At 43.8% G+C, this 26,177-nt stretch overlaps 1 protein-coding gene across 2 annotated transcripts in view; it reads right to left on the bottom strand.

The window, feature by feature from the left end:
* The window catches only part of doc2b (double C2-like domains, beta), an 88,117-nt gene that overhangs the window by 22,756 nt on the left and 39,184 nt on the right, over positions 1–26,177 (bottom strand). Inside the window, exons 3-5 of one of the 2 annotated variants that reach the window (XM_047329471.1) lie at positions 21,401–21,480; positions 12,541–12,564; positions 6,082–6,156 (exon numbers count right to left, since the gene is read on the bottom strand). In XM_047329471.1, the coding sequence (XP_047185427.1) occupies positions 6,082–6,156; positions 12,541–12,564; positions 21,401–21,480 (179 nt within the window). The remainder of the gene's footprint in view (positions 1–6,081; positions 6,157–12,540; positions 12,565–21,400; positions 21,481–26,177) is intronic. The other variant, XM_035627061.2, reaches the window with a different exon arrangement.

Genomic DNA, 26,177 nt, shown 5'->3' with positions numbered 1-26,177 from the left:
AATCTCATCGTGCGAACAATCTACGATACCTGGGGGGGAAAAAAATGCATTTTTGGACAATGCATGACCTCACTTATCAGATGACATCACATGTTGGGTGAATTATTTTCTGATCATCAAGCTTCAATGTCAGCTGGGATTGGCTCCGCCCCCCCGCGACCCTTAAATGGATAAAGCGGTAGACGATGGATGAGCTTTAGATTGTCTCTCGTTGTTCTTTGTGGAAATATCTTGGAAGACGTGTTTTTTGGACCATATTTTTTTGCCGACCTGGACTTTGACCAATCAGCTCCAGAAATGATTCATCGGGAGATACCCTCCCATGGTCTTGGGTATTAATTCCCCCCTCCTGAACTATATAAATAATATGTCGATTTCAAAATAAGCTTCTAAAAATCCCAACATTTATTTGATGTATATTTAACTTTAAAGAGTCAATTTCTAAACAACATTGTTGTGATGAATATAATAAAGACCTTTGCCTGTATACGAGCAGAGAACACTGACATTACAGCAGATGGTATCTTTGTTAGATAAGTCGCTATGTGACATTGTGCCTGTGCATTTTACTGAACAGACTTTGTCGCCAGGTTCAAAGTGGATTGATGGCAGGAGGAAGCAGTTGAATTACCATGTCGGCGAGATAAAACTGACTTGTGGGCCGGGGTGTCAACACATAACAATGGAGCAGGTTGACTTGAAGGGAGGTAACGCAACACGTGTTTAATTAACAGGCCTACGAAGCCTTGACTGGTCCGGGTCGTTCCGACGACAAGACGCCAGAGTGACAGGCTGCTGTTCTTCTCCGGGGCTGGTGGAGGCAGTGAATTAAACAGATAAGGATTTGAGGGAGTTTTCCTATTCTGCGCGTGTGACCGGCGTGCGTGAAAGGGGGAAATAATTCACCGCCGCCTCCGGCTCACACGCCGAGGGCGCGCGCCGCCAGGGAGCGACTGGTGTCCCGAGCAGTTTCCGCTGCCGAGGCCCAAAGGCTCCTCTGAAGCCACTTGTTCTCACGTAGACCCGTGGATCTGGGCTCCAACTAGAGCTTTATACCTCAATTTAAGGCATGACGCCCACACGGGGGCGGAGAGGTGGCGAGGCTGGAGAACCAATGGGCTGCAGGAGCAAACGTGAAGGCCAATGCAAGGACAATGCAAGTCACTCACGCTGGCCGATGCGAATGACGTGAAATATTAGCATAACTTGATGTCGCAAAAAAGAATCGGTGCATATTGGCGGGTTGTGCTCAAATTATTCTGTGGCCAAACACACACGAGTAACGCAACACGAAAAAATTGGCTTTGCGTTTCGTTTGAACGCGGCATGAAACTGTTGAGGAGCCCAGTTAAAATCACAACAGGCCCCTTTATCAAAACCACTAACTAAAACTGGTTGGGCTCCTGTTGGTTGATCGACAATGTGACATCACAGCCAGACATCGTTCACAAAAATCAACGTCACCTGCCCTCATTATTTTACTCCCCAAGTTTAATTCCCCACGGCGTGTTCGAAATATTGGTTTTGGGAGATAAAAACTAATTATTTTCCATAATGAAAAGACGTGGACTCCATTTCAAGAGGCATTGAATAAAAATATTACGTGCATGCCAGTGAATCCACTGGAAAAATCACTCCTCAAACTTCGACTCTATTATTGCACAACATACAATATGCGATAAACAATGTGGGAGTCGAGCTCATCAATGGAACAATGTGATTCTCAGTAAACCATACATTTTGAAAATTCAACTCCTCATACCTGCTTTTGATTTGTGATCAATGTCATGTCACATTATCTTTCATTACATTATTTCTATGACTGTTTTGAATTCAAGTGAAGCTTCTTTGAGTACCAAACCCTAAATTATTATTATCATGATTATTATTCTTATGGATTAGATATTAGCTGTACCTGCTGTCATTACTTTGTGGTCGTGTGAGAACATCTTCATTGTACAGTATTTAAAGTCCGTCAGCAAGCGGCAGTTTAATGAGGAATAATTGCAGGCGTTTCATTTGCGTCTGATTGTGGCCTCAGCGGAGACGAAACCATGATCTGACTTTGCAGCGGAGCGTGAAACTTCACTTCTGATTAGACCGCGAGCAGAACTTATGACCTCTTTAGCGGCTCTTAATGAGGCTCTGAGACCGAGCCTAATGATTATTCTGAGGGCGAGAGGGGGGGGGGGGGTATTTAAGCGCTGGGGGAAGGTGACGGCGTCTCGTTCTCACCGGCCTCTGTCGGACCTCCTGCCGAGACGGGGGACGAATCCTTTTTTTATTTCGCTTAGCAATCAAATGAAACATTCACGCCGGTTCCGCCGCTCCCGAAGCTACGCTGAGCTGACAGGAGCTGGCTGCTGGTGAACACCGTCGCGGGACACACACACGCAACAGATGCAGCACCGGTCACCCTGTGAATAACAGATTATCTCCATTAAGTCGAAAATGCGAGCAAAGACCGTTGTCGCGCACTGTCGGCGTTTGAACATCATGTTTTGATGATATGAGCATCAAAATCGCCACTTTCTAAGCAGGGATGGGATGAGTGCAACCCACCGCGACGTCGCCCGTTGGTTTGTGAGCAGCCATTTTGAATAAATTAAGACACCGACAATTAAAACTACCTCCGCCACAAGGAGGTTTTGTTTTACCTGTTTGTTTGGTTTTTAGGCTAGTTAATTAGCTAGTTAGCTCGCAGGATTACGCAAAAATCAAGTGGCAACCCACCGAGACGTCACCCGTTGGTTTGTGAGCGGCCATTTTGAATAAATTCAGACACCGACAATTAAAACTACCTCCGCCACAAGGAGGTTTTGTTTTACCTGTTTGTTTGTTTGTAAGTTAGTTACTTAGCTAGCTAGCAGGATTAAGCAAAAATCAAGTGGCAACCCACCGCGACGTCACCAATTGGATTGTGAGCGGTCGTTTTAAAGCCTCGAGTTTAGCATCTTGACCAGCGCCATCTTGTTTTCTATATTTTGAAAACCAGACGTAGAACTGGAGGGTGTGGCCTGACTGAGAGCTCGTCGTCTGCTAACACACCTGCAACCATGCACCGATTGGACGGTACCAGCTGTCAATCACGCTCCAATGTAAACGGTGCTTCATCTTCTATTTGACTCTAAATAAGACCAGAACATCATGTCCTGTAGAAGACGTGAAACTAGAGACTTAACCATAAACTCCTCAGGAAAAATGTTTACTGACGTAATAAATCATGTGAGAATTAGAGTGACTATCTCATAGACTTCTATAGAAGCAACCAAGTGGAGTCGCCCTCTGCTGGTGATTCCAGAGAATACATGCTTCAAGGCACTTCTGCATTGGCTTCATTTTCCGTACCCGGTGACCACGTCCATTTTCACATACAGTCTGTGTTGAAACCTTGCATTTTTATTTCATGTTTGTTATGGTCTTTGTGTTGCATATATTAATTGTGTATTAATAATCTTATGGTTTTATTATATTTATGTGAAACACTTTGTGACTTTGCTCTGGGAAATGTGCAGTACTAAATAAACGTTACTCCCTTACTATTGGGTGAAGAAGCTGAGAGTGAGAGGATCGGTATCATCTGTCGCCTCTGCAACTCACCTATGAGGCGAAAATGACATTTTGTGGTTTTCAATGAGATTTTTGACACAACAGTTAATCCACATGGCCACGTCTTCAAACGTGTGCTTGCGTTCTCGTGTGGAAGCACGAATAAAGTGATTTTTTTGTTGTTGTTGTTGAATCACTTTACCAGAATCTGGCTTCTTCACTTTGATCATAAAACAGCGAACTCATATTAAAACATGGCAGTATTGGTTTTTTTTAAACATTTTTGTTTGTGCCGGGAATGAAGAACATCTTCATTAGCGAGCATTATAGTCGCTGGTGGGTGTGTTTTTTCTTCTTCACGCTCGGCAGATGTTTGGATGTTGTTTTATTGCAGAATAATGACAACTGCTTCAATAATCACAAACAAATCAGAGAAAGCAATTGTTTTTGGGAAAATGTAATAACTTTTCCATATAGAACGAATAAAAACAACTCTGTTTATGTCCATTTAAACAGATTCATCTAAGATACACTCTCTATACAAGTGTTTCCTACAGTCAGACAATCACAACCTACTTTTAAAATATTCATTTTCTTTTGGTAAAACCACTGTGATTTTGCGGCAAGGATCAGGGTGTGACGATGACGACGACGATTCACAGCAATCTGGTCGCTGGTTGTTGAGAGATCCTGCTCTGGACCGAATGTGTTGGACGGATGTGATCACAGATGACTCCGACTCTTGGCCAATTTCACTCTTTAACTGACGAGGGAGGAGCTGTCCAATAAGACGAACCAACAGCAGACGGACGTGGATTTATTGGCCCATTCCAACTGGTTGTAGTGACAATTATTGTGCCACTGTTTCATTGCCGTCATCTGGGCCCAGGGCTTCCTCCCTCTCCGAACGGCTAATTACACACTGTATCAATCACAACTCCGTCGTTGCACCATCACTAATTAGTAACAAAAAAAAAAGAAATGCTGGGAAAACATGTTGCGACAAAGCACCATCGGTGTCCGCACACACGCAACAGTCACAGTAATTTATTCCAGTCAGATAGGAAGAGACTGAAAACTGTCATTAACGCTGTGTTTGTAAATTGACTGCACAATGTCGCCTTGCAGAGCAAACCTACGTATGTATTTGTGAAGATATGACTGAAAATGTCAAGTTTGAACCTTTCTCGCAATGGCGAAGGATCCTTAAAAGAACCTTCCTGGTTCCAGATCCGTATCTGGATCCCGACCTGTAACCATGGCTGAGACCCGTCTTTGATAAAACAGACGTGTATTCTCTCCAACCACCTGCAGAGGGAGACTCACTGGTTCCTGTTTCAAAGTCGATGAGAAAATGACTCTACTTCTCACTTGATTTATAACATCAGATATTTTCCTAAAGAGTATATGGTTCAATCTCTAGTTTCAAGTCTTCTTTAACACAGCATGATGTTCATTTTGTACATTTTCGTCTCATTTAGAGTCAAATAGACGATAAAGCACTGTAGCGTGGATGGATACAGTGTGATTGACAGCTGCTCTGTCCAATCGGTGCATGGTTGCAGGTGTAGGTGGGCGCGCAGTGGACGAGTTGTGAGCGACAAGAAGCAATCAGGAAGTGAATGCGTGTGACTGCAATTTTTTTCAAACTCAAATCAAGACCAGCAGCGTTTCCAAACTAGGGAATAGGTTGGACGCCAGGCGTACACATAGCAGCAGTGATTTGCAACAGAGTTTTTTAAAACTGAAATATATCTGCTGTGGTTATTCGTCACCGTTGTTACACACCCTTCAGACGTGAATAAAAATGATCCAAAGTCAAGGATGAAGTTCTGCGGCAAGGGCGGACACGAATTACAATTCCAAAAGTTCAAATCAAAGATGAGTTTGAAAAAAAGGGTATTTGGAGAAAAGGGGAATGTGAGTCAGGTAGATGGATAATTGCACAGCTTCAGCTTTCGGCGAGCTGCTTTTGTGGAATACACCCATTCACCGGATCTATATTAGATTCAAAGACTTTAATGAAAGGATTAAATTAACCTGGAGGCCTGCTGTCGGGCGCAAGCAAATCAAAGAATCCACCGTCTCTTGTAAAACAACCAGTGAGTCATCACGGTGTGGAAACCTACGCTTCATTTCCCGTCTTTATTTTATCAAGTGTGCATTATGTGATCACATTGGCCGAGAGGCGGAGACCGACGACAGCCGCAGTGACTCCGACACAACGGAACGTGAGTTGTGTCTCTTGGAGGGCGTCCACTCGCGACAGTGAGCAGACCAGAACTTCGCTCACAGACGAGGAGCAAGTGAGGCGCATCATTGGCGAGTCGTTACTTTGGGTCACACGGCTAATGTTGTTCACATCGACGAAGCCCTGATGCACTGACATACGGTGGCTCAGGAAATAGATTTATTGACCTTCTTCTTCGTGTGGGACCAAAACTCAGAAGACTCAGAAGGAAAAACTCTTGTTCTTGGAGATGGATGTGCAAACTCAGCATTATATTTTGTACTGATTAACATGGGACGTACCTTGCTGGCACCAGGAAGTAGGTGCAACTTGACGTACGGGTCCGACAGGCCATTGTGGTCCATCGGCTTGAGCCCCTGGGAGGAGATAACAGGGAGAAGGAGTTCATGAATCATTACAATAAAAACTAGAAGGTCGTCAAGCCTGAGAGATTATATATCTCATTTGGCCTTGGAACGCCAACGGATCTTTTGAGGTGCGTCTGGGAACACCGTATCAAGAACGAGATAAGAATGAGCTTGTTCATCGGTTCGCCGTTTGCGCGTCGTTGCATCTCCTGGAATTCCAAAGATGGCGGACGACGACGTATCATCTCACATATTTTTGGGGGATTTTACACTTTTAAATGCTGCGTTTCATTTGGTTAGGGTTAGGGGTGTGGTTAGGGTTACAGTTGTGGTTAAGGTAAGGGTTGTGGTTAGGGCTAGGGGTGTGGTAAGGGTTAGGGTTAGGGTTAGGGTAAGGGTTAGGGTAAGGGTTCGCTGTTGTTGTACACCACATTTAAAATCAAACGGCAACTTCTTTCAAACCAAGCAAAATGGACAATACATTGGTTTTACAAACAAATAATCTCTGGAATCCAGACAAAGTCACTGCGTCTACCTATCTATCTCTTCTTTCCCATTTCCCGCCACATTTTAATATCTGCCACTGTCAGAGGACAAAGGGAAAACTCCGGAGCAGAAGGTGCCGATGACGCGTCTGTCACGCTGTTCGCCAACCGCCATTCAAAAAACGACGAAGAAGAAGAAGAAGAGCGTACAACCAATCACGTTGCGACCTCTCAGCTGGTTGTCGCCCAAGAACACGGCCTCAACCGGAGCTCCGTCTTTCGGGAGGAGCCAGAAACCTTTGGATGGCTCTTGATTGACAACTTACAACAAATCGGGCGTTGGCTTTCTTTCCTTCACTGTCTCCTCTCTTTGTTCCGTCAACAGAGACAGGACTTATAACACAATACGTATCGAGATGTGATACGTGTAGGGGGCGATGGGGGAGTGCAAGCGCGAGAGTATGTCAGTGGGTGTGGAGTGTAGATGGAATATGAAGAATATGAGAGGGGGAAGTGAAGAGAAGGTAGGAGGCTTGAAATAAACCTGAAGATTCTTCTACTTTTCATGGAATAAGTAAGAATCTGTGAATATAAAACATTCTTCCCGCTGGGTTTTTTCGTCGCAAGTTTTCTTCAATTCTATGCTTCACTATGTGTATTTTTCTTAGTGAATAGCAAATGATATGAAATAGTGGTGTCAAATAGTCCTCACTTCTTTATCTTTGGCCTTGGGATATGACTATTCACCTGTCGCGCTGTTACACACGTATTCCATCCAGAGGGATACACATTAGACATATTCCTATGAATTAGACGTCCAATGTAAAAAACAATATATTAATATATAAAATAAATAATAATCATACTTTAAACCCGCCACGGTTTTCTGATCTCTGAACACAAAGATTTCATTTTCTAATCCGGCCAAATAATACGGATTTACAATCACTACAAAGAGCCATTATTTTTTTTTAAAAAAAGGGAAATTCTGTGTTATCAGCCTGGGGCCATTATTTTTTAATTGTTCCCGGCTTTTATGTTGGGTCTTTTTTTTCCTCTTCCCCCTTAATGGATCAAAAGAAGGAAAACAAAACAGATATGAAGTCTGTTCAGCCACAATTATCAGGCTTAATAGAGGAGCTCGGCTCAAAGCCCAGCACTCAGCAGGACTTACTGGCAGCCAAAATGGCAACACTCAGCTGTGTGAGTAACAAGACGCGCGCACACACACACACACACACACACACACACACATACACACTCGTTTCCTCAGCTGCCTCTCACGAACACGTCCACATTGTCGAAGGCTCATGGTGTCGGACGCGCTCACTTCTCCGCCATCTCAAGACGGAACTCAGGGGGTCCGAGATGTTTTTGTGACATTGTTCACATTTGATTCCGGTTCATTTTTTGTGTCACGTTGCCATTTTGCCAGCGCACGGCATCACTACTGTTTCCCAGCTGTGTTCTCGACTCTCAGTTGTCGGAAGACTAAGTTTTGTTTTAACTTTTGCTTTCTTGAACTAGCCAGGAAATTTAAACTATTAAAAGTCCTCTCTTGGCTATATTTGTTTCTTTGCTTTAAACAGCATCGTTTCCCATTTTCCCATTACTTCATTTGTTTCCTGGAACCAAGTTATTTGATCTCCATCCATCGTCTACCACTTCATCCATTTAAGGGTCGCGGGGGGGGCTTCAGCCAATCCCAGCTGACATTGGGCGAGAGGCGGGGTTCACCCTGGACAGGTCTCCAGCCTATCACAGGGCCACATACAGAGACAAACAACCATTCACTCTCACATTCACAACTACGGTCCAGTTAGAGTCTCCAATGAACCTGACCCCATTCTGCATGTGTCTGGACTGTGGGAGGAAGACGGAGAACCCAGAGAGAACCCACGCACACACGGGGAGAACATGTAAACTCCACACAGAAAGGCCCTGGTTGGTTCGAACCGGGACTCGAACACAGAACCTTCTTGCGGTGAGGCTGAAGTGCTAAACCACCACGCCACCGTGCAGCCTCAATTGATCTCTTTGAAATAAAATAACTTATTTTTGTCCAAAAACATCTCGTAATATGCCGCTTCCACTTCCTCGTCACGCGCTGGGTCACGACGCCGTTGGTGTTTGACAAGTAGGAGACAAACCGCAGACGACTCCCGCTCTTTCAACCCCGCCTCTCGGCGCCAGCCGTGACCCTCTCTCCTCAATCTTCTGTGCTATTTTATCTTCCCCTTCAAACAAGGAGCAGCCTGGGTGAAGTAAACACGTGAAATATTCAACTATATATACTGTATATATATATATATATATATATACACACACACTCACCGGCCACTTTATTAGGTACACCTTGCTAGTAAAAGGTTGGACCCCCTTTTGCCTTCAGTACTGCCTTCATTCTTCGTGGCGTACTTTCAACAAGGCATTGTCGTCCACACAACTGCCGCTCACTGGATATTTTCTCTTTTTTCCGGACCATTCTCTGTAAACGCTATAGAGATGGTTGTGCGTGATAATCCCAGTGGATCAACAATTTCTGAAATACTCAGACCGGCCCGTCTGGCACCAACAACCATACCACGTCCAAAGTCACTTAAATCCCCTTTCTTCCCCGTTCTGATGCTCGGTGTGAACCTCAGCAAGTTGTCTTGACCTCTACGTGCCTGCATGCATTGAATTGCAGCCATGTGATTGGCTGATAAGCTATTTGTGTTGACAAGCAATTGAACAGGTGTACCTAATAAAGTGGCCGTTGAGTATATATATGGATATGGACACAACCCCGAGAGTCCGTGCGTCACGCTCTCGTTCGCCCGGGCTCCATTCTCTCCACTTCTGGGTGTTGAAATGTTGAATAAACTTCTCGACGGCGGTGGTTTCCCCTCCCGCAGTGCTACTGAGGCGCCACCGCCGGTAGCTGATTGGAGAGGTTAACGCCGCCGCCTTCATCTCCCCGCCTTCCCGTCGCCTGCTGGCGACCACCCGAGCTTCGCGCGGGGTTGGAGCGGGTCGAGGAGACAGCTGCGCCACGCCGCTGATTGCGGCGAGCTGCCTGTGAATACCCGGTTGATCATAATTACGGAGGGTTGGAGAAGGAATGACCACGGCGAAAGGCAGATGGGCAACATGCATCAGTGTATCCCCACACACACACACACACACACACACACACACACACACACACGCGCTCGTAACAGCTCTTCTGACTAACAGCCTGTAAAACGCTGTGAAATGAAGTTGAGCTCCCCTTTTGTTTGGGGACTCATGAGCTTCCTTTTTACGTTTTTCAGAGGAAGCGAGCGGCGAAATTGGGGTCTTGGCGTGTGTGTGTGTATGTGTGTGTGTGTGTGTGTGTGTGTGTGTATGTGTGTGTGTGTTGGACTGGAGCTGGAGTTCAACTGAAGAACGGCAAGACTGAACTCATATTCACATCCTGCGAAGAAAACGTTTTTAAAAGCTTTGAAAAAGACGGACAACGTCGCAGAAATATGAATTCAATCTACGTCACGTGAAGCCTTCCATGTTTTGTACAAGACTTCCATATGCCAGAACGCTGTGTTCACGGCTTATGTGCCCGCCAGCTCGGCTACGAACATAAATAGATGGATAAAGCTGCTTTCCGTCATTCGCTGAAATCTGAACGTTTTCCAGAATTTTTTTTTGGCGCGACAACGCAGATGTTTGCGCGGCAAATTGTGTCTGTGCTCGCCGAGGTTTCAAATCAGGAAAAATATGTAAATGTGATATTAATCATCCTGTTTAAAAAGGCATTTACTTGTTTAAAGTCATGGTCTTATTTCAAGATTTCTCCTCAAGTTAAATTATCCTGCTGCAATTCCCTGTCTATTTCTTCTGTTTTTCTGGAACAGGAGAAGTTCCAGAACTTTACTTCTGAAAACAGCGGTGGCCGAATGGATGAGCCGAACAAACATATCCTATGAAGATGAAATATTTTGTCCTGGTGCTAAACAGAAACCGTCGGCGTCGTCTCATCAACATATGAAGCCTCTGAACACGCAGTTTAAATTCTTTTTTCAGCGGATACTGTTCTGTTCCTGTTTATTTTCCAAACCCTTCATCATCACACGGCGTGCTTGTTTTCCCTCGGCGCCATCAGCCCCCGTCATCAGCCAGGAGCATATGTCTTCATTACCATATCTGACTGGCCTGGCGGCCCGCGGGTGGCGGAAGCATCAATCAACGGGAGCAGCAGATAACAGGATGGATGAGACGCGGCATCGATCTCGCCCGCAGGGAGCTGACCCCGCAGTCGTGTTTAAGAAGGGGTTGATGCGCCGGGGGGGGGGGGGCGGCCCCCGGCATAGGTGGAGGTGCTCGGGTCAAGGCTACTCGAGTCGATTCCCGCAAGAGATGGAAGTCGGCGACATTGAGCAGACGGCCCCCATCCATCAGCTGTAAACGTCAACGGCGATGATCGGGATGCTTAAGGAGGGGGGGGGGGGGGGCACAGGGTCACATGAGTGTCAATGCCACTCCTGTCTCGTTGATATGGTGGGAAAACAGCAGACAGGCTGATTTGTGACAACTACAACTAACCATTCAAAAAGCTATTGGAAGATACCTTGCTCACCGTTGTTGTTGCTTTTTTGTTTTTTGGGGGATAAAGGGCCAAACGTTGACGCCAAAAAACATGAGGCCGAGGCATTTCCCGTTATCGAGGATGCGGCAAAATAAAAGACAGATTTCAAAACGGTAAAAGTAAATGCTTTTGTGTCGGTCCAGTCCTTATTATAGAGCTGCCGTTTGGTACAAACATTGGTCAGTTATACGGGAGGATATGGCTTCTTTTTCTTGTTGTAGTTAAAGCTACAGTGTGTAATATTGAGAAGAAATTACTCACAGACATTGAATATATAGTCCATAACTATGTGTTCATACATGTATAATCAACTGGGCCCGACCTCCGTGTCGTCGCGTTGAACACGGTTGTTGAACTAAACGGTCCAGAATACGTCGCATTCACGTTGAATTTTCAGACGTTGCAGGAAACGGGAAATGGAATCGGCGGTGCGCCGCCATAAAGTGTCCCCTGTCGGTCGCTCGGTTGGTTGCGGTTCGCAGCTTTACCCCCAGATGCCGCCAGAAAATTACAAAAACTACGCACTGGGGTTTTAAAGGTAGTTCTCGTATCACTCGGGTGTTTTCAGTGTGAACACCGTGTTTGTATAGTATACGTACGCACTAAAACTACAAACAACACGTGAGCAAATCAACGAAAGATTTTGGCAGAAGAAAGACGAGAAAATGCAGAAGCGTTTCCGACCACTCGTAAGATCAAGTCAGGAGTTTATTCTAACTGTGACCGTCAGATTAAAAGTAACTTGAGTTTCATTGATGCGCATGGAACGCTGGTGTTCCGTCCGCTGTATTTATGTTCAAAACCCACCTCTTCATTCGAAAAGTGTAGAATAGCGTCGAAAGGCTTTCTGAGGAAAAGTGGATTGAATGGATTTTTCGGGGGGAAAGTGGGTTCACAAATTACCAGAATCGAATCAAAAGCAAACGTATCTACCTGAGCAACGCTGATTTATGGTGAACAACAGCATCTCGACTCCCGAGATGCGAGTCTGCGTTCAACTAATCAGTAAATTGGTCGACCTGCAGGTCGAGTGTTCAGTCAATCGCCGCGTTGCTTCGTATGCTCCCGTCACCATTTGTGATCGAAGCGATCGCTTTTAATTACTTGACTTGTCTGTGGCGAGTAATTATTTACACTAATGTACAGCCAGAGGAGAAATGTGAGCGGCAAACATTCATCCACGGGAAACGGGCATCACGCAGGGATAACGAGGGGAGGCGGGGGGGGGGGTCGATCGGGGTTCACTGGGCCGGGACACTAAATCTATCGAGGTTGGGATTGGAGTTCATCTCAGCCGCTTACCTTCTTGTATCTGGGGACGGGGAGCTGCGAATGTAAAGCAGCGACACACAGGGACGACGAGAGCATGCAAAAGAATAAAGGGTGGAGGAGAAAAAAGAAAACAGAACATTGAACACAGCAAACGAAACAAAGACATAAAACACGAAAATAATAGTGTGAACAGCCAAGACGAACCACCACATCTTCTGTAGTCTCTATGCTAAGCTAAGCTAATTACCTCCTCCACACACAAAGACGACGCGTAATGTCGCTGAGCGATATCGCAACTTCATCCAGCCAATCGGAATTAGTGTTGATGCAAATCCATCGTCTTCCTTCTCGCTGGACTCCATTGTTTGTGACGGACGGGAAGAGAACTACGAGGATTTCAAGGTCATCCCCAAACTCGGTGCCGGCTGTTGCGGCGGTTCCTCGAACCATTCGTCGTCCTGAGGCGGCTGTGGGGACAGTTGAAGCTCCTGAGCCAGGAAGTGAGTTCTCCTCTCGGCTTTTTTAGAAATTTCTCACGTAAAAGAAAAAACCAGATCGTCATCGCTTCGTGTTTGTCAAGTTCTTGTCAGCATCGTCAAAAAATTGGCGTCAAAAATAATTTGCCGTTTATTTTTTTTGCGTCACCATCGATGCGCAACGGCCTTAAAGCTCCGGACTTGACAAACAGGCATACGACTGATATCGATCTTTCCGTATCTATATTGGATTGTATGTCTGAGGATTGACATGCACCAGCATAAGCTGTTAAGATATAGGAAAAAACTATTGATTTTACTGTGGCTATGACGTTGACACACTTCATCCTCTCTGAATAGCTGCGGGGGAAAAAGTCTGGTGGACACTTCGTCAATATTTACAACCAAAATGTGACAAATAAACCAATAAAATATAATAATGAATTTTTTTTCATATTTTTTCAAATGCCCCCCCCCCCCCCCCCAATTCATGCAGGGATTAAAAAAATTCATTGAAGTTGTGTAATATGTAATACCTGTGACATGACAAGATATAATTTATTATTATTATTATTATTTTAATCAAGGATAATGAAAACAGAAAAACCCCAGAAAAGAATCAGAGCTAGTGTGTGTGTGTGTGTGTGTGTGTGTGTGTGTGTATGTGTATGTGCGTGTGTGTGTGTGTGTGCGTGTGTATGTGTGTGTGTGTGTGCGTGTGTATGTGTGTGTGTGTGTGTGCGTGTGCGCGTGCGTGTGTGTGTGTGTGCGCGTGTGTGTGTGCGTGTGTGTGTGCGTGTGTATGTGTGTGTGTGTGTGTGTGCGTGTGTGTGTCTGTGTGTGTGTGTGTGCGTGTGTGTGTGTGTATGTGTGTGTGTGTGTGTGTGTGTGTGTGCGTGTGTGTGTCTGTGTGCGTGTGCGTGTGCGTGTGCGTGTGCGTGTGTGTGTGTGTGTGTGCATGTGTATGTGTGTGTGTGTGTGTGTGTGTGCGTGTGTGTGTGTGCGTGTGTGTGTCTGTGTGTGTGTGTGTGCGTGTGTGCGTGTGTGTGTGTGTGTGTGTGTGCGTGTGTGCGTGTGTGTGTGTGTGTGTGTCTGTGTGCGTGTGTGTGTGCGTGTGCGTGTGTGTGTGTGTGTGTGCATGTGTATGTGTGTGTGTATGTGTGTGTGTGTGTGTGTGCGTGTGTGTGTGTGTGTGTGCGTGTGTGTGTGTGCGTGTGTGTGTGTGTGTGTGTGTGCGTGTGTTTGTGTGTGTGTGTGTGTGTGTCTGTGTGTGTGTGTGTGTGTGTGTGTGTATGTGCGTGTGTGTCCTCCACACGAGTGTGGGCGTACTGGGCAATGGAAGGCCAGTCTGCAGAAGAAGGGAGAGAGTGAAAGACTGCAGTGAAGTGTCGAGGTTGGTTGTAGTGTAGGCGGTGATGAATAAACAGGTCTCGGATCCGCAATTGAATAGTGAGACTGAGTCTGATCCACTGATGAGGACGGGAAACTAGTTGTTTCTTTCCTTCTCTCTCTGTGGAGGCTTCAGAAAAAAGACTCTCCGTGACACGACTGCAGCGTCCGGCGACGCTGAAGGAGAGACATGTGATCAGCGACATGTCGGAGGACGAGGTCAGCTCAAGTTTTGTAAAGGTCTAGTGTGTGGAAGGCAACACACTGCCCCCTCTGACCCAGAATTTGCACTTCTGATAAACAAGTGTATGCCGTCTGGAATTTTTAGCTTCTCTGTTCCATATAAACATTATGCATTAAAACGTTAGTACGCCACGGACGACGGCGTCTCCAGAACAAGTCCATACATTTATGGAGGGGAAAAAAAAATGACCATAGCTGCAGTCTGATTTTTCCTGGGGATTGCAATGTCACCTGGTCCAGGCGGACATTTCTCTACAACCATTACAGCGGATGGATTACCAATTAAATTTGCTGCACGAATTCACGCGCTCCTTGGGATGAATCCCGCTACTATGATTCTTAGAGCAGTTGGAGCGTCTGTCCGTGTCACCGCAGCCACAGGAGCACAGTTTTTTTTGTTGTTGACGGAACCCATTATTGATAACGAAGCCGTTCCAAATGACACCATGGTTTCCCCTGTTTCGGTCATCGGCATCTCCCAGTGTGATATACGGGAGCACTGCGACGAGGCTCTGTACACTTCCAATGAACACTAGATTCCCAAAGCCAGGTTCCGACTTCTCGATACAAACAGCAAGTCGCGTCAAAAAGCTCGGGGGCTGCCCACGCACAGCGGCGATAGTTTTATCCGCCGACGTCAGGACGTCCGAAGACGGCGACGTGGGGAGGATCTCAACGCCAATTGGCTCTCGCGACGACGCGCCGCGCCAATACTTTGAGCGAGTGAAGCCAATTAATACCTACAGCGTCACAAAGATGTTCAGACCAGATTTAACCGAGATATATTCAGTGGCAATGAAGTGGCAATTTGGTGAGGTTAGTAAAACATAGATGTCCTGGTTGCATTTTAAATATTCGAACGCGTTGTGTCTTCCAACATCTCTATAACCAACAGGCACATTTGCAGTGAAGAGAAAATGTCGCGCCGTTCAGAAAACACGCGTGGATAGCGATGCAGAGCTGAAGCCGTCTGTGAAGGAAGCCAATTGTCAGTTTTTTGGGGCCACAGAATAATGAAATACCGCAGTGGAATTTGAAGTTCTGGACATCTTAAATATCAGTCAATAATAAACCTTGTAACTGCTTCACTCAGTCAAGCTCGGCTGGTTGCTGGAATCCATATTGAGACAATGTGACCAGCAGTTGCCGAGATGTCTTACTGTGCACCGCAGTGTTTCACAGACGGACGAACGGCTACGACAGCCCGGCAACTGTCATCAACATCCCCACTCGGGGGCCACAGGAACAAAGACGGCGATCGATGGTTAAACTTTTCACACGTGGGGTTTGTGAGTTTTTCTTTGTGCATCAGTGCGGAGTCGAAACAGATGATTCTGGAGGACGGACACGAGCAGCACACAGTGAGTAAGAACCGATTACTGAAGGTCTGAAGACAGGGAGATGTAAAATAGAGCTCAGATCGGCTGTGACCTGTTGCCAGCTAAATTGGGAAAGTCGGGGGGGCGACTGAGCTGGAGAGAATTATAAAAATTGAGGGTTAGTGAGCGACAACGTTTCGCAGCTGTCTTGAGTTGTAAGACTGTGAATTGTGCTGCAAATCTTCAGCCTTTGTGAAAGCTGAGCGAGCGGAACACCAGGGCCGCATCCTTCCCCCAGACGGGCCTCCTGCAGGGGGTAGTTCTTTGGATGATTTTATGGTTGTGTGGTGAAGTGGCGAGGCGTAACGCGCTGTAAGGCAGGAACAAGGTACCAACGATTGGAGACAATCTCATTTCTTACGATTTCTTCCACGCACGTCGTGCTACTACGGGAGGGAACGGAGCGATCTTTACTCAGCCGAGGTGAGAGAAGATAAATAGAAAGAGGCATCGTGTCACTTTGTTAGTTTCCAAATGGCACGAAATAGGAGAGGAGAGCTTTTAAATGTTTGTTTATGGCTTTTATTCAATAAGAATTAACATTGTAGTAGCTTCATAACACAGGGACCGTGGATGCGAACCCTGGTCTCTGGTAAGAGATTTCACTACGGATGAGCTCGTTGGTCAGAGAATACGTCCAAACAGTAGGCTTGTTGTTTCCTTAAACCACAATGTCCGTATTTCCGGGTGTGAACTGATTACATTATGAATAATTTTGCTGTTCAGTGGAACAGACTAAAGGTCTGTTGCACATTAAACGGGGTTTCCTCATGATATATTTACCTAAATGGAAATAATCATTAAGAGTTACCAGCCATTAACTAATTGTATTTTCGACTTTATTTCATGTATGATTGACAGATGTCGTCATTCCTTGCCGCTTTAATATTTGTGCCCACTCCCCGAACTAAATTGGAACGTTATTTAATGTCACCACAATGTGATTTTAATGTCTTTGGCTCAACTAGGTGCCAGTTTCCCCCCTCAAGCGGTGAATTGCTTAGTGGGATGGATGTCAAGTGTGTGAATAAACAAAGCTCATTCTGACATGGTGAAAACCCCGGTGAGATAACGTGTCACAGGGTGTTATTTCAAAAAAAAGTCCTACGGGATAAGGATCATCAATGCCAAAGGATTAGTGTTTCAAATTGTCCCATGGTATGAAGACGAAAGAAGGCTTTCAACAGCAGCCAGTTGGCTTTGTTAAAAGTAGCCTTCAATAAAAAAACAAACTAAAAGGTAATTATCAAACAGTTTGGGCTTTTCCCACTGTTGACATATCAGGGATTTAATTAAATCAATAAATGAGTCTATGGGCAATTGGTCTTACGACTTTTATCCTTATTGTGTGATTTGGAGACCTCCATTTCCACTTACAAATTAATTCCTGAGTAGACTAGAAAGTGCAGCTGACAAAGAACCCATTGACGTATATTTCATACAAAAGCTGCTCCACTATACACACTCAAGAATATTTACACGGTTTCTTTATTAAAATACTGGGTAATGTACTAGGACAAAATCTGTTTTACTGAGCTTTAATGAGTGACCTTATTGATGGATCAACATAAGTAATGTAGTATCTTGTAATGTATCGCAGATAACAGAGGTATGGTACATAACTTGTCTCTTCTTTTCGAATACTACCAAAACAGTGAAAATGCAGTGGTCGTGATTGGCAGTGAAACTTAAAAAGGCAATAATGCGGGTGGCATTTTGTCTGCACTGCGGCGGGTGGGTGAATGAAAGGGGAATTAAGGGCCTGAGGCCCAATAAAATGTATAAGATCTGGGAGTTTCTCTCTGCAGAAATCATCAAAATACAGTTCTTGAACAAGCCTTGTCTTATGAATCCTAAAAACAGGCAGTGAAAAGAGAAGAGGTAGATGTTATTTTTAATTAGTATTTAAAAGGGACAACTTTTTCCCCCAACTGTAATTTTAGCTAATTCCTGTTCAACATTTTAGCGACAGCAATGCTGAAGTCCAAATGAGTGTTGGACACTTACAAGAAATCCAAACTTTGAAGTCCTTAAAAACAGTTCCAAGCCTCTTTAAGAGTGAGATACGACTGAGTGTCATCAGCATAACAGTGACAAAAGATGTCTTTTCACATGTTACGAGGAAACAAAAAGTTCAAAGGACCAAACATTGATCCTTGAGGGACCCCAAAACTGATACTAGCTACACAGATGATGAGAAATTATCAGTTTTACGGATACGTTTTCTTTCTTTTATATAAGAATTCGGATATTTCCCTTAGCTAATGTTGGCACAGAGACCAAAAGCACTGTCCCTGAACACACTCCTGGGTTTTTGGGAATTATCAAATATCAACATTTTACCTGGTGATGGCATCTAAAGTATCTTATTGTTGTGAATTCAATTTAGAAGCAGCTGAGACAAATAAACGTTTTCAATGAGCCAAAAGTGGGGGTTTCAAGTGTCAGGTCAAGGGGTGACTGTAGGACTGCAAGGTATAAACAGGATGTCCATAAAACCTACGGTGAGAGAGAGGTTGAGATGACAGTACTGGGGCCACGGCCTGATGAATGAACCCAAAGGGGTTTCTTTTTTTAACATTTAATACATTACAGAGAAAAACTCACTCAAAACTGGTTTAAAGTAGGAGGCAATACTTCATTGGGCATTAGCCAAATTGAAAGGAATTAAACAGAGTCAAGAATGAGAGCTCTGATCTTTCCACATTGAGGAACAAAAGAAAAAAGCAATATTCCTGAGAGGTGTTTTTGGGGTTTAATGAATATAAATGGATGAAAATGTATTGTGTGACGTTGCCACAAAATAATTAATTTGCAATTCTAACTGCTCTCTGATAGCAATAGTGAGTCGTTCTTCATTCTTGTCAAAAATGGCAATTTATTCTTTAGTCCAGATTTGCGGAGCTTTGCTGTCTTTGCACAGTGCTTATGTATTAGGATGGGGGGGTCCCATTTAGAGAGGCTCAATGCGAGTGTAAATGATAAATAAATTGAATGAAAGTAAATTGTGTAAAGTGTAAATAGATAGATTGTATTCTCCACATTTAACATCCAGCTTTCTATTGGAATATGATTTTATAGCTTCAAAATTTAATTAAATTCGGCTATTTTTTCCGTGTTTGAATAACATTCAGATAAGTGGCCTTTTGTAGCATCCTTTCAATTTTTGTTTGTTTTAGTCATGTTGTCTGACCTTTTATCAGTTCCTGCACAGACAGCTTTTCTTTGATACCAAATGCCAACTAGGCTATGATAACATAAGTATCCTAAATTTGAGCTATTAAAACTGCATTAATCTTCACTGCAAACCGCCACTGTAACCGCCACACCATGCGCCAGCATCAGTCCACAGAGTTTTTTTAAGTAAAGCTCCCATTCCTGTAGAGTAAACCTCCCATTCTCCCAGAGTCGGTATTCATAAGATCCAATTAGAGAAATGATTAATCAGAGACCACTCAATTACTTTTGAAGCAACCGCAGCTCCGGCAGCAGAGGAACAAAAAACTCCATAGTTAGAATAAGTGGTTCAGTAAACAAATGAAATCATGGAAATGGGTAGATTATACAGTATTTGAGAGAGAGAAAATAATTTTCTCTGCTTGGATGGGCAGCAGAAGAAGTCCAGGGGCAGAGCAGTATAGAGAATAACCACCATAAATCAGGATGGCCCGATGCCCACTCTGCTGTTCCAACACTCCTGCCAAGACTGGTTCCTCTGATGCCCACTTTCCTCCACACCAGCCACTCAGGCAGATAGATGGGAAGAGTTATAGCTGCTGACAGCGGCCGTGGCTGGCAGAACCCTCACTTCATCACAGCAAACACACAAGGGCATCAGGGAGGACGACACCCCTAAACTCCTGGACATTGTTAATCGAATCAAAATGGTTTCTTATTCAAATCAGATATGGGTTAGTTACTGCTGCCCACCTCCAATACGCCGGATATTTGGTTGGTTATGTGTTTGTCTAAGCATTCATCGAGCGGGATGCCCTTGAACTGTATTGATTCAATGGCAGCATTAATAATAATAATAATAATTATAATAATAAACTTTATTTTTATAGCACTTTTCTTAACAAGGTTACAAAGTGCTTTCCAGAAAAAAACAGCAGATAAAAACCAAGAACAACGCAGTAAAATACAAAACAACAACAACAACAAAAAACAGGCAAGGAGGGATGATACAACCCAACAATAAATTAAATATTCATATGCGCTTTCCTATAAAAGTACGTTTTAAGAAGGGATTTAAAAGATGCTAATGATGTGGTTAATCTACTCTGATATAAAAATAGATATAAAAAGTAAAATAAAAATAACACTTGAATCAAAACTGAAATTGTCACATGACAATGGTGAATTCACAATCTGTACTAGCAATGGAACTTTATCTGAACTTTAGTTTAATTTCACCTAGGTGGGCAATTCTCAGGACTATGCAAAGTGACATAGTAAATAAATCTATATATTATTTTAATCATATTTTGCAAAATGTACAAATAAACACTACATGACGTTGATGCTGTGTCCTCCTATTTCAGAAAATACGTGCTCGGCCTTAAGTGGTTTAAGCGCTTTCGGAGCAGAGCAGAGAATATTGCTTTCTTAATTTTTTGGTCACGATCTTGAAACCTAATTTTAACATAATCACATTCTTTTTTTCTCATTCATTCAAATTTGGCAGGTTGGTTGACGACACATTTTTCTGTGGTGTGACAAACTCAAAACACATATTTATTATTGCTTTACACAGACTTAAATGCTTTCTGAAATGAAAATATATGTAAATATCTCTCAAAGAGGACTGTGGGATGTGTTAAGTTGCTATTCCACAGCCTTTTTTTTTTTTTAACCAGTACGTGTAGGCAGACACAAGAGTGGGCTGCTGCAAAAATGTCCATCTTTGACAGTCGTCTGATTTAATCCAAAAAACATTGAAAAACTGTTAACTGCTCATTTGAGATGCTCCTCGTTGTGAGGTTTTAACAGATGTTTGTACGATGAGAAATGATTAGGGTCCGTTAAGATGAATCTAAAACAACTACTGTGAACGTTCTGTGTTCACCCCAAATGCAAAGCGAATTTCTGCGTTGTGCCTCAGCGCTAATTGGCTAATTTCCGCTCGAGTTCAAATACTTCAACTTGCATTTGGTGTGAACGCACCATTACAGTTTCCATGTTTCATGTCAGAATGGATGGTATAACCTAAGGCCTGACACAAAGATAATCAGAGGTGGCTGTTCACTGATACGCTTGAATTGCAATGCAACTGGGTTCACTAAAGGGGATTTCTCATTTAAAATGATATAAAGTAATAACCAAGCAAAAACATTTAAATGAGGCTGCAAATTAACGGTATCATTATCATCATTATCGCCATCGCCGCTCACACAAGCTCACCTTGGCTCTGTTAATGGTGCAGTGTAGTGCATTGTTCTCCTGGTCATACTGCAAACTGAATTCCAAGGTCCCCAGTGTGGCTGTAAAGACGGAGAAGACAGAGAGAAGGGAGAGAGCCTGGAGTTAGTTGCTGGGAAAGGAAATCTTCATGGCGCACAAACAGCCTTGCTGGGGAGAGAAGAAATACAGTCGTCTACAGCCCGCTCATAAAGTCCTCGTGGGAAATCTCCTGGCGTTCTTAGCGAGTAATTGCAGCCATTACAATCAACAGAGAAATGGACATTTACAAAAATAAATGATGAGGGTTTTCTGGGGTCCAGGGCCTTTTAGTTACGCACACACATCAACAGCACAGTTAGATTGTAATTTTTATTTTTGTAATTGCAAACCCAGAGTCCCGAGCCGACTTTAACAGCCGATGAGTTACAGGACCGTCTGTTCAACCGCCAGGCCACACTGCGGGCTCTCCATCAACATTACTACTGCGCCCCTCGATTAGGGGACGTATCAATAGATTGTTGCCGTGCAAGGCATTCAATTCTGTGGGCTTGAAACAAAGTCTATATTTGTGATGGCAGATGCTGAAAAGCGGCGGACACGTGCCGCTGGAGAACGCTGAGCTCATCAACAACGAGTGAACCAAGATGAAAACATTGAGTTTGCTGATGTCGTGCTACACGATTAATGGGTTTTACAAAGAGTTGTGAACAGCCACTGTCTGCTTCAACTTCATCCATCGACTTCACGCTGCGAAAAGGGAAAACTTTGAACCGTTTGCAGATGTTCGTGCTACCAACAGCCAAGTTTTGTCAAGAATCTCCTGGGGAATATAAATTGGCCGCGTACAAATATTTGAAGCTTGTTTTGTACCTTGGTGTCTTTTGTTTCTCCGTCTTTGCCTTTACTTTACCTCGGACCTGCCCCGAGTGATGTCGTGATGTCACAATGTTACATATAGAAAAAAAAATATAACACACTCGAGGAAAGGGCAAAAAAATGGCGGCATCTGGTGGTAAAGTTGCAAAACCACAACCAACTGAGCGACCGACAGGCGACACTTTATGCCGGCGCTATACTATATTTGACTCAGAGTTGACGGAAAAAAACATTGGTTCTTTGTTGCAGGTGATTATACATATATGAACACATAGTTACAGACAATATACTCAATTTCTGTGAACATAGTTCTTCTAAATATTACACACTGCGGCTTTAAAGAATCTTAAAAAACGTGTGAATCTCTTTTCTCTGCTCACGGTTAAATTAGAGGATGACATTGGCCGGTGAAAGGAAACACAATTTTTTTGTATTGTCGTAGGGATGAAGGCGTGTCCCGCCATGAAAACCCCCGACAACATTAATATTCAAGTCACGGCGACGGAGGCCGAGTTTCTCTCCGTGTTCGGGGCCAACAGAGGGATCACACGAGGCAGCTTGTGAAGAATGCTTCTCGTAACACTATGTTTCACCGCGGCGGCTTCTTCCATTTGTGTAGCTGTGGGGTACAGACCCAGTGAGACGCAACAGCGCTGTGAAGCCGACAGGAGCATAATGAAGTGGAGTCCCACTTTTATTTATTTATTTTCTTTTAGCAACATATTCCAGTCTGGCGGCGCAGCCAAATTCCCGTGACTCTCAGGAGAAAGGGGATTGGTGTGATTCAGCGTCAAGTGGCTACTTTATCGTACCGAAAGCAATAATTGTGTAATATTCAACATTTCTCCAAGCAAAGGAGAGACGAAAGAACTTGATTTGTAGAAAATGATTCTTCTCTTTCCAAGACAGGAGCCTGTCTTTGGAAGCAGGAGATGTGAATGTCTCCGAGGCGAACAAAGGATTCCAAGTGTTGAGAAGTTGTTTAAAATGTTTTGAGCGCCATCAGTTTCTTGTTGCTGAAGAAAACAACATGTTGTTCCTGCTGCGTGTAATGATTAATGTGCCGACGGTGTGATCGCCGTCGCCGCTTGAAGCAACATTTGTAAAACAGACACATTGAACGCTTTTTCTTTCTTTCTTTCGTTCTTTCTTCAAACTTATGGATCGTGGCTTTTCAGTGACACGGAAGAGTCCCGAAGACGGAGCGTTTTTCTCTGGCATGCCATCGATTTAAAGTCAACTGTTAAAAAAATATATATATATATATATATATATATATATATTTCAGGGTTTAACACTTTTGAAAAGCAAAGGCAATGTTTGTGTAGTTGTCAAATTGTCAACTTACTGAAGCCTGAAAATCACGAAACATATGGATTTATTGTTTTCTTTGCTTCCTCGCTCATTTCTTGTGTCGCATCGACTGTTGTGAAGTCTTTTGATGAAGGGAAAAGAGATGCTTGGAGGAGTTTTGAAATGCTGAAAATACATGATTTAAATTGATCTCTGACGAACTCAAGAAAAGAAAAGATGCTTACTTTTCCATTTGAAGTTCCTTGCCCAGGGACAGGTGAACCAAAACGATTAAACACAGAACAAAACCTATTGTCTTCACTACAAATGGACCAACAGCCAACAACCTACCAGCCCAAGTATATATATATATATATATATATATATATATATATATATATATATATAATACAAAGAATATAAGCCAATCAATATAGTAATTTTCCTTTTCTCTTAAAATCGTCATTGGCGCCAAAGGACTCAACCACTGTAAAGAATAATTCACTGGTACAAAAGTGCAATAACCAACTGTGCAATATTTATATTTATTCTCCATGTGCAACTATTGCTACTGCTCTGTGCATAGTATTTATATTTATATATTTTGTTATATTTTGTACATACATACTGTTTTTTTTAAATATCTTGAAATGTCTTTCTATTCTGCTATTTCTGCTATATTCTGTCCACTCTGCTGCTGTAACGACCAAATTTCCCCATTGTGGAACGAATAAAGGTATATCTTATCTTATCTTATCTCAAAAATCCAGTATTTGTTTAACTGTTTGTCAACGGACGTCTCCGTTTAGACTCTTTCAAATGTTAGAATGAACAAAACAGTTGCTTCCAAACTTGGAAAAACCTCCACCAGTGCATTGACCTATGCTGTAATGTCAGTTGCCGCCATCTTGCTCTGGTGACGTCATCAAGGTTTGTGCAGTTGTTGTCGTGGAGACGGATTGAGAGTCAACCACCTGTCAATCCTGACGTTTCACCTTGTTTTTAATCAAATGACTAATTAAACCCAAACTTATCTGAAAAAATTAACTCTTTCATATTGGTCCATGTGCCATCTGCTAACATGGAGGGGGCGGGGGGTTTTGACCTATACTGCAGCCGGCCACCAGGGGGCCATCCAGGTCATTTGGCTTCATTTTTGAGTCGTCCATCGTTATATGGAATCTATGGTCCTGAGCAAATTCTGGAGAAAACCTTGGCTCTTTGCAAAAACTGACATCAATACAAAAAACTGACCAACCTGAGTCGCGTGTGGCTCCTCATGGTTTGTGCATTTAGTGACACTTTACATGTCAGGGGCTGCAGAAGAAGTGGTCGAACGTGGAATCACACTTTGATACCTAAAGACAATACAGCCAGGCAGCGTGCTGCACGTGTCAGAATGCTAATTGTAGTGATGGTCCGCTCTCTCGGACGGAGACATAGCTGACGGCGACGGGAGGTTCACTGAGTGACGAGCGCTATCGAAGAGGAGCGCCAAACCGGCCCCATCACCCCCCCCCCGTGAGGCTGACCGACCATCGTACCTCGACATACACCCGCTGACTTTGTCTCCCTCTGTGCCGCAACCTACTCATTCCCAGAGAAAAATCCTTGGATGAAAGATGGATCGGAACTTTTAGTGTCCTCTTGTCAGACTCTGATCAACAGGGAGCGGCTGAGGGCAGCGGCGGTTAGAACGGGCTCGAACACACTTCCGAGAAAACGCTCAGCACGAGGTGCGAACGCCACCGACGGTTATTTTTCTGGGCTCGCTCAGGTGTAATGGAAGCGCAATTACGGTGCCATTGCCGCTAAATAGCTCAGAGTTAAATTGAATAAATTGACTGCAAAAAGAAAATGATTCATCTTGCAAACTAGGTCAAACGCCCTGCGACTTCACCACGTGCTGTGCTGGAGACGAACAGGAATACACCATGAATAGCAAAGAAATTTGGCCCCCGTGGATTCCATATTAGAAAATAGCCTTTTCTATTTCCTTCCGAGTTATTGTTTTTCACCTTGTCTGGTGCCTTGACTCATTGGGATTCAGGTGAGTATCAGGATTTTTTTCAATTCAGGGCAAGTATCTGGAGATTTGCTTGAATTGTGACGGTTCATTCAATTTCAGAACAAAAGTAGCATGTTCGAATTGCCAAGTGTTTGCGTGATGCTTGAATGAACTATTAAATTGATTGCGTTGTTCCAACATCCCATTCTCATTACAATGGAAAACCCTCATGGGGGATGACGGCTCTTCTATAAAAGATGTGACGACAGGTTTTCGCCCGACTGTGGTTGTGTGTGTGCAAGATAACTCAAAAACGCAAGGACAGATTTTCACCAAACTTGGTCGGACTACTACCTGCGAGGATATCTCCGGATGATTGACGTTTGGACCTGATTGGTCGTGGGGCTCGGGCCGGTGTTAAGACGAGGTTTGCCTTTTGACCTGTCCTGTCACAGGAATCGGAAAGTTTTGAACTCTTGAGATACATCGGTTATTTCAGGGGTTAGTTTATGAAACATGATAGAAACTTCCCCACATGCCACCACAGCTTCCACTGACACAGGAAATGACTCAGGCACACATTTGCATCTTAATGTGGAA

The sequence above is a fragment of the Scophthalmus maximus genome, chromosome 2 (genome assembly GCF_022379125.1).
Source record: "Scophthalmus maximus strain ysfricsl-2021 chromosome 2, ASM2237912v1, whole genome shotgun sequence".
In the NCBI taxonomy this organism is placed as follows: domain Eukaryota; kingdom Metazoa; phylum Chordata; class Actinopteri; order Pleuronectiformes; family Scophthalmidae; genus Scophthalmus; species Scophthalmus maximus.
The sequence above is the reverse complement of the archived record's forward strand: the minus strand, read 5'-3'. Positions and strand labels throughout refer to the sequence as shown.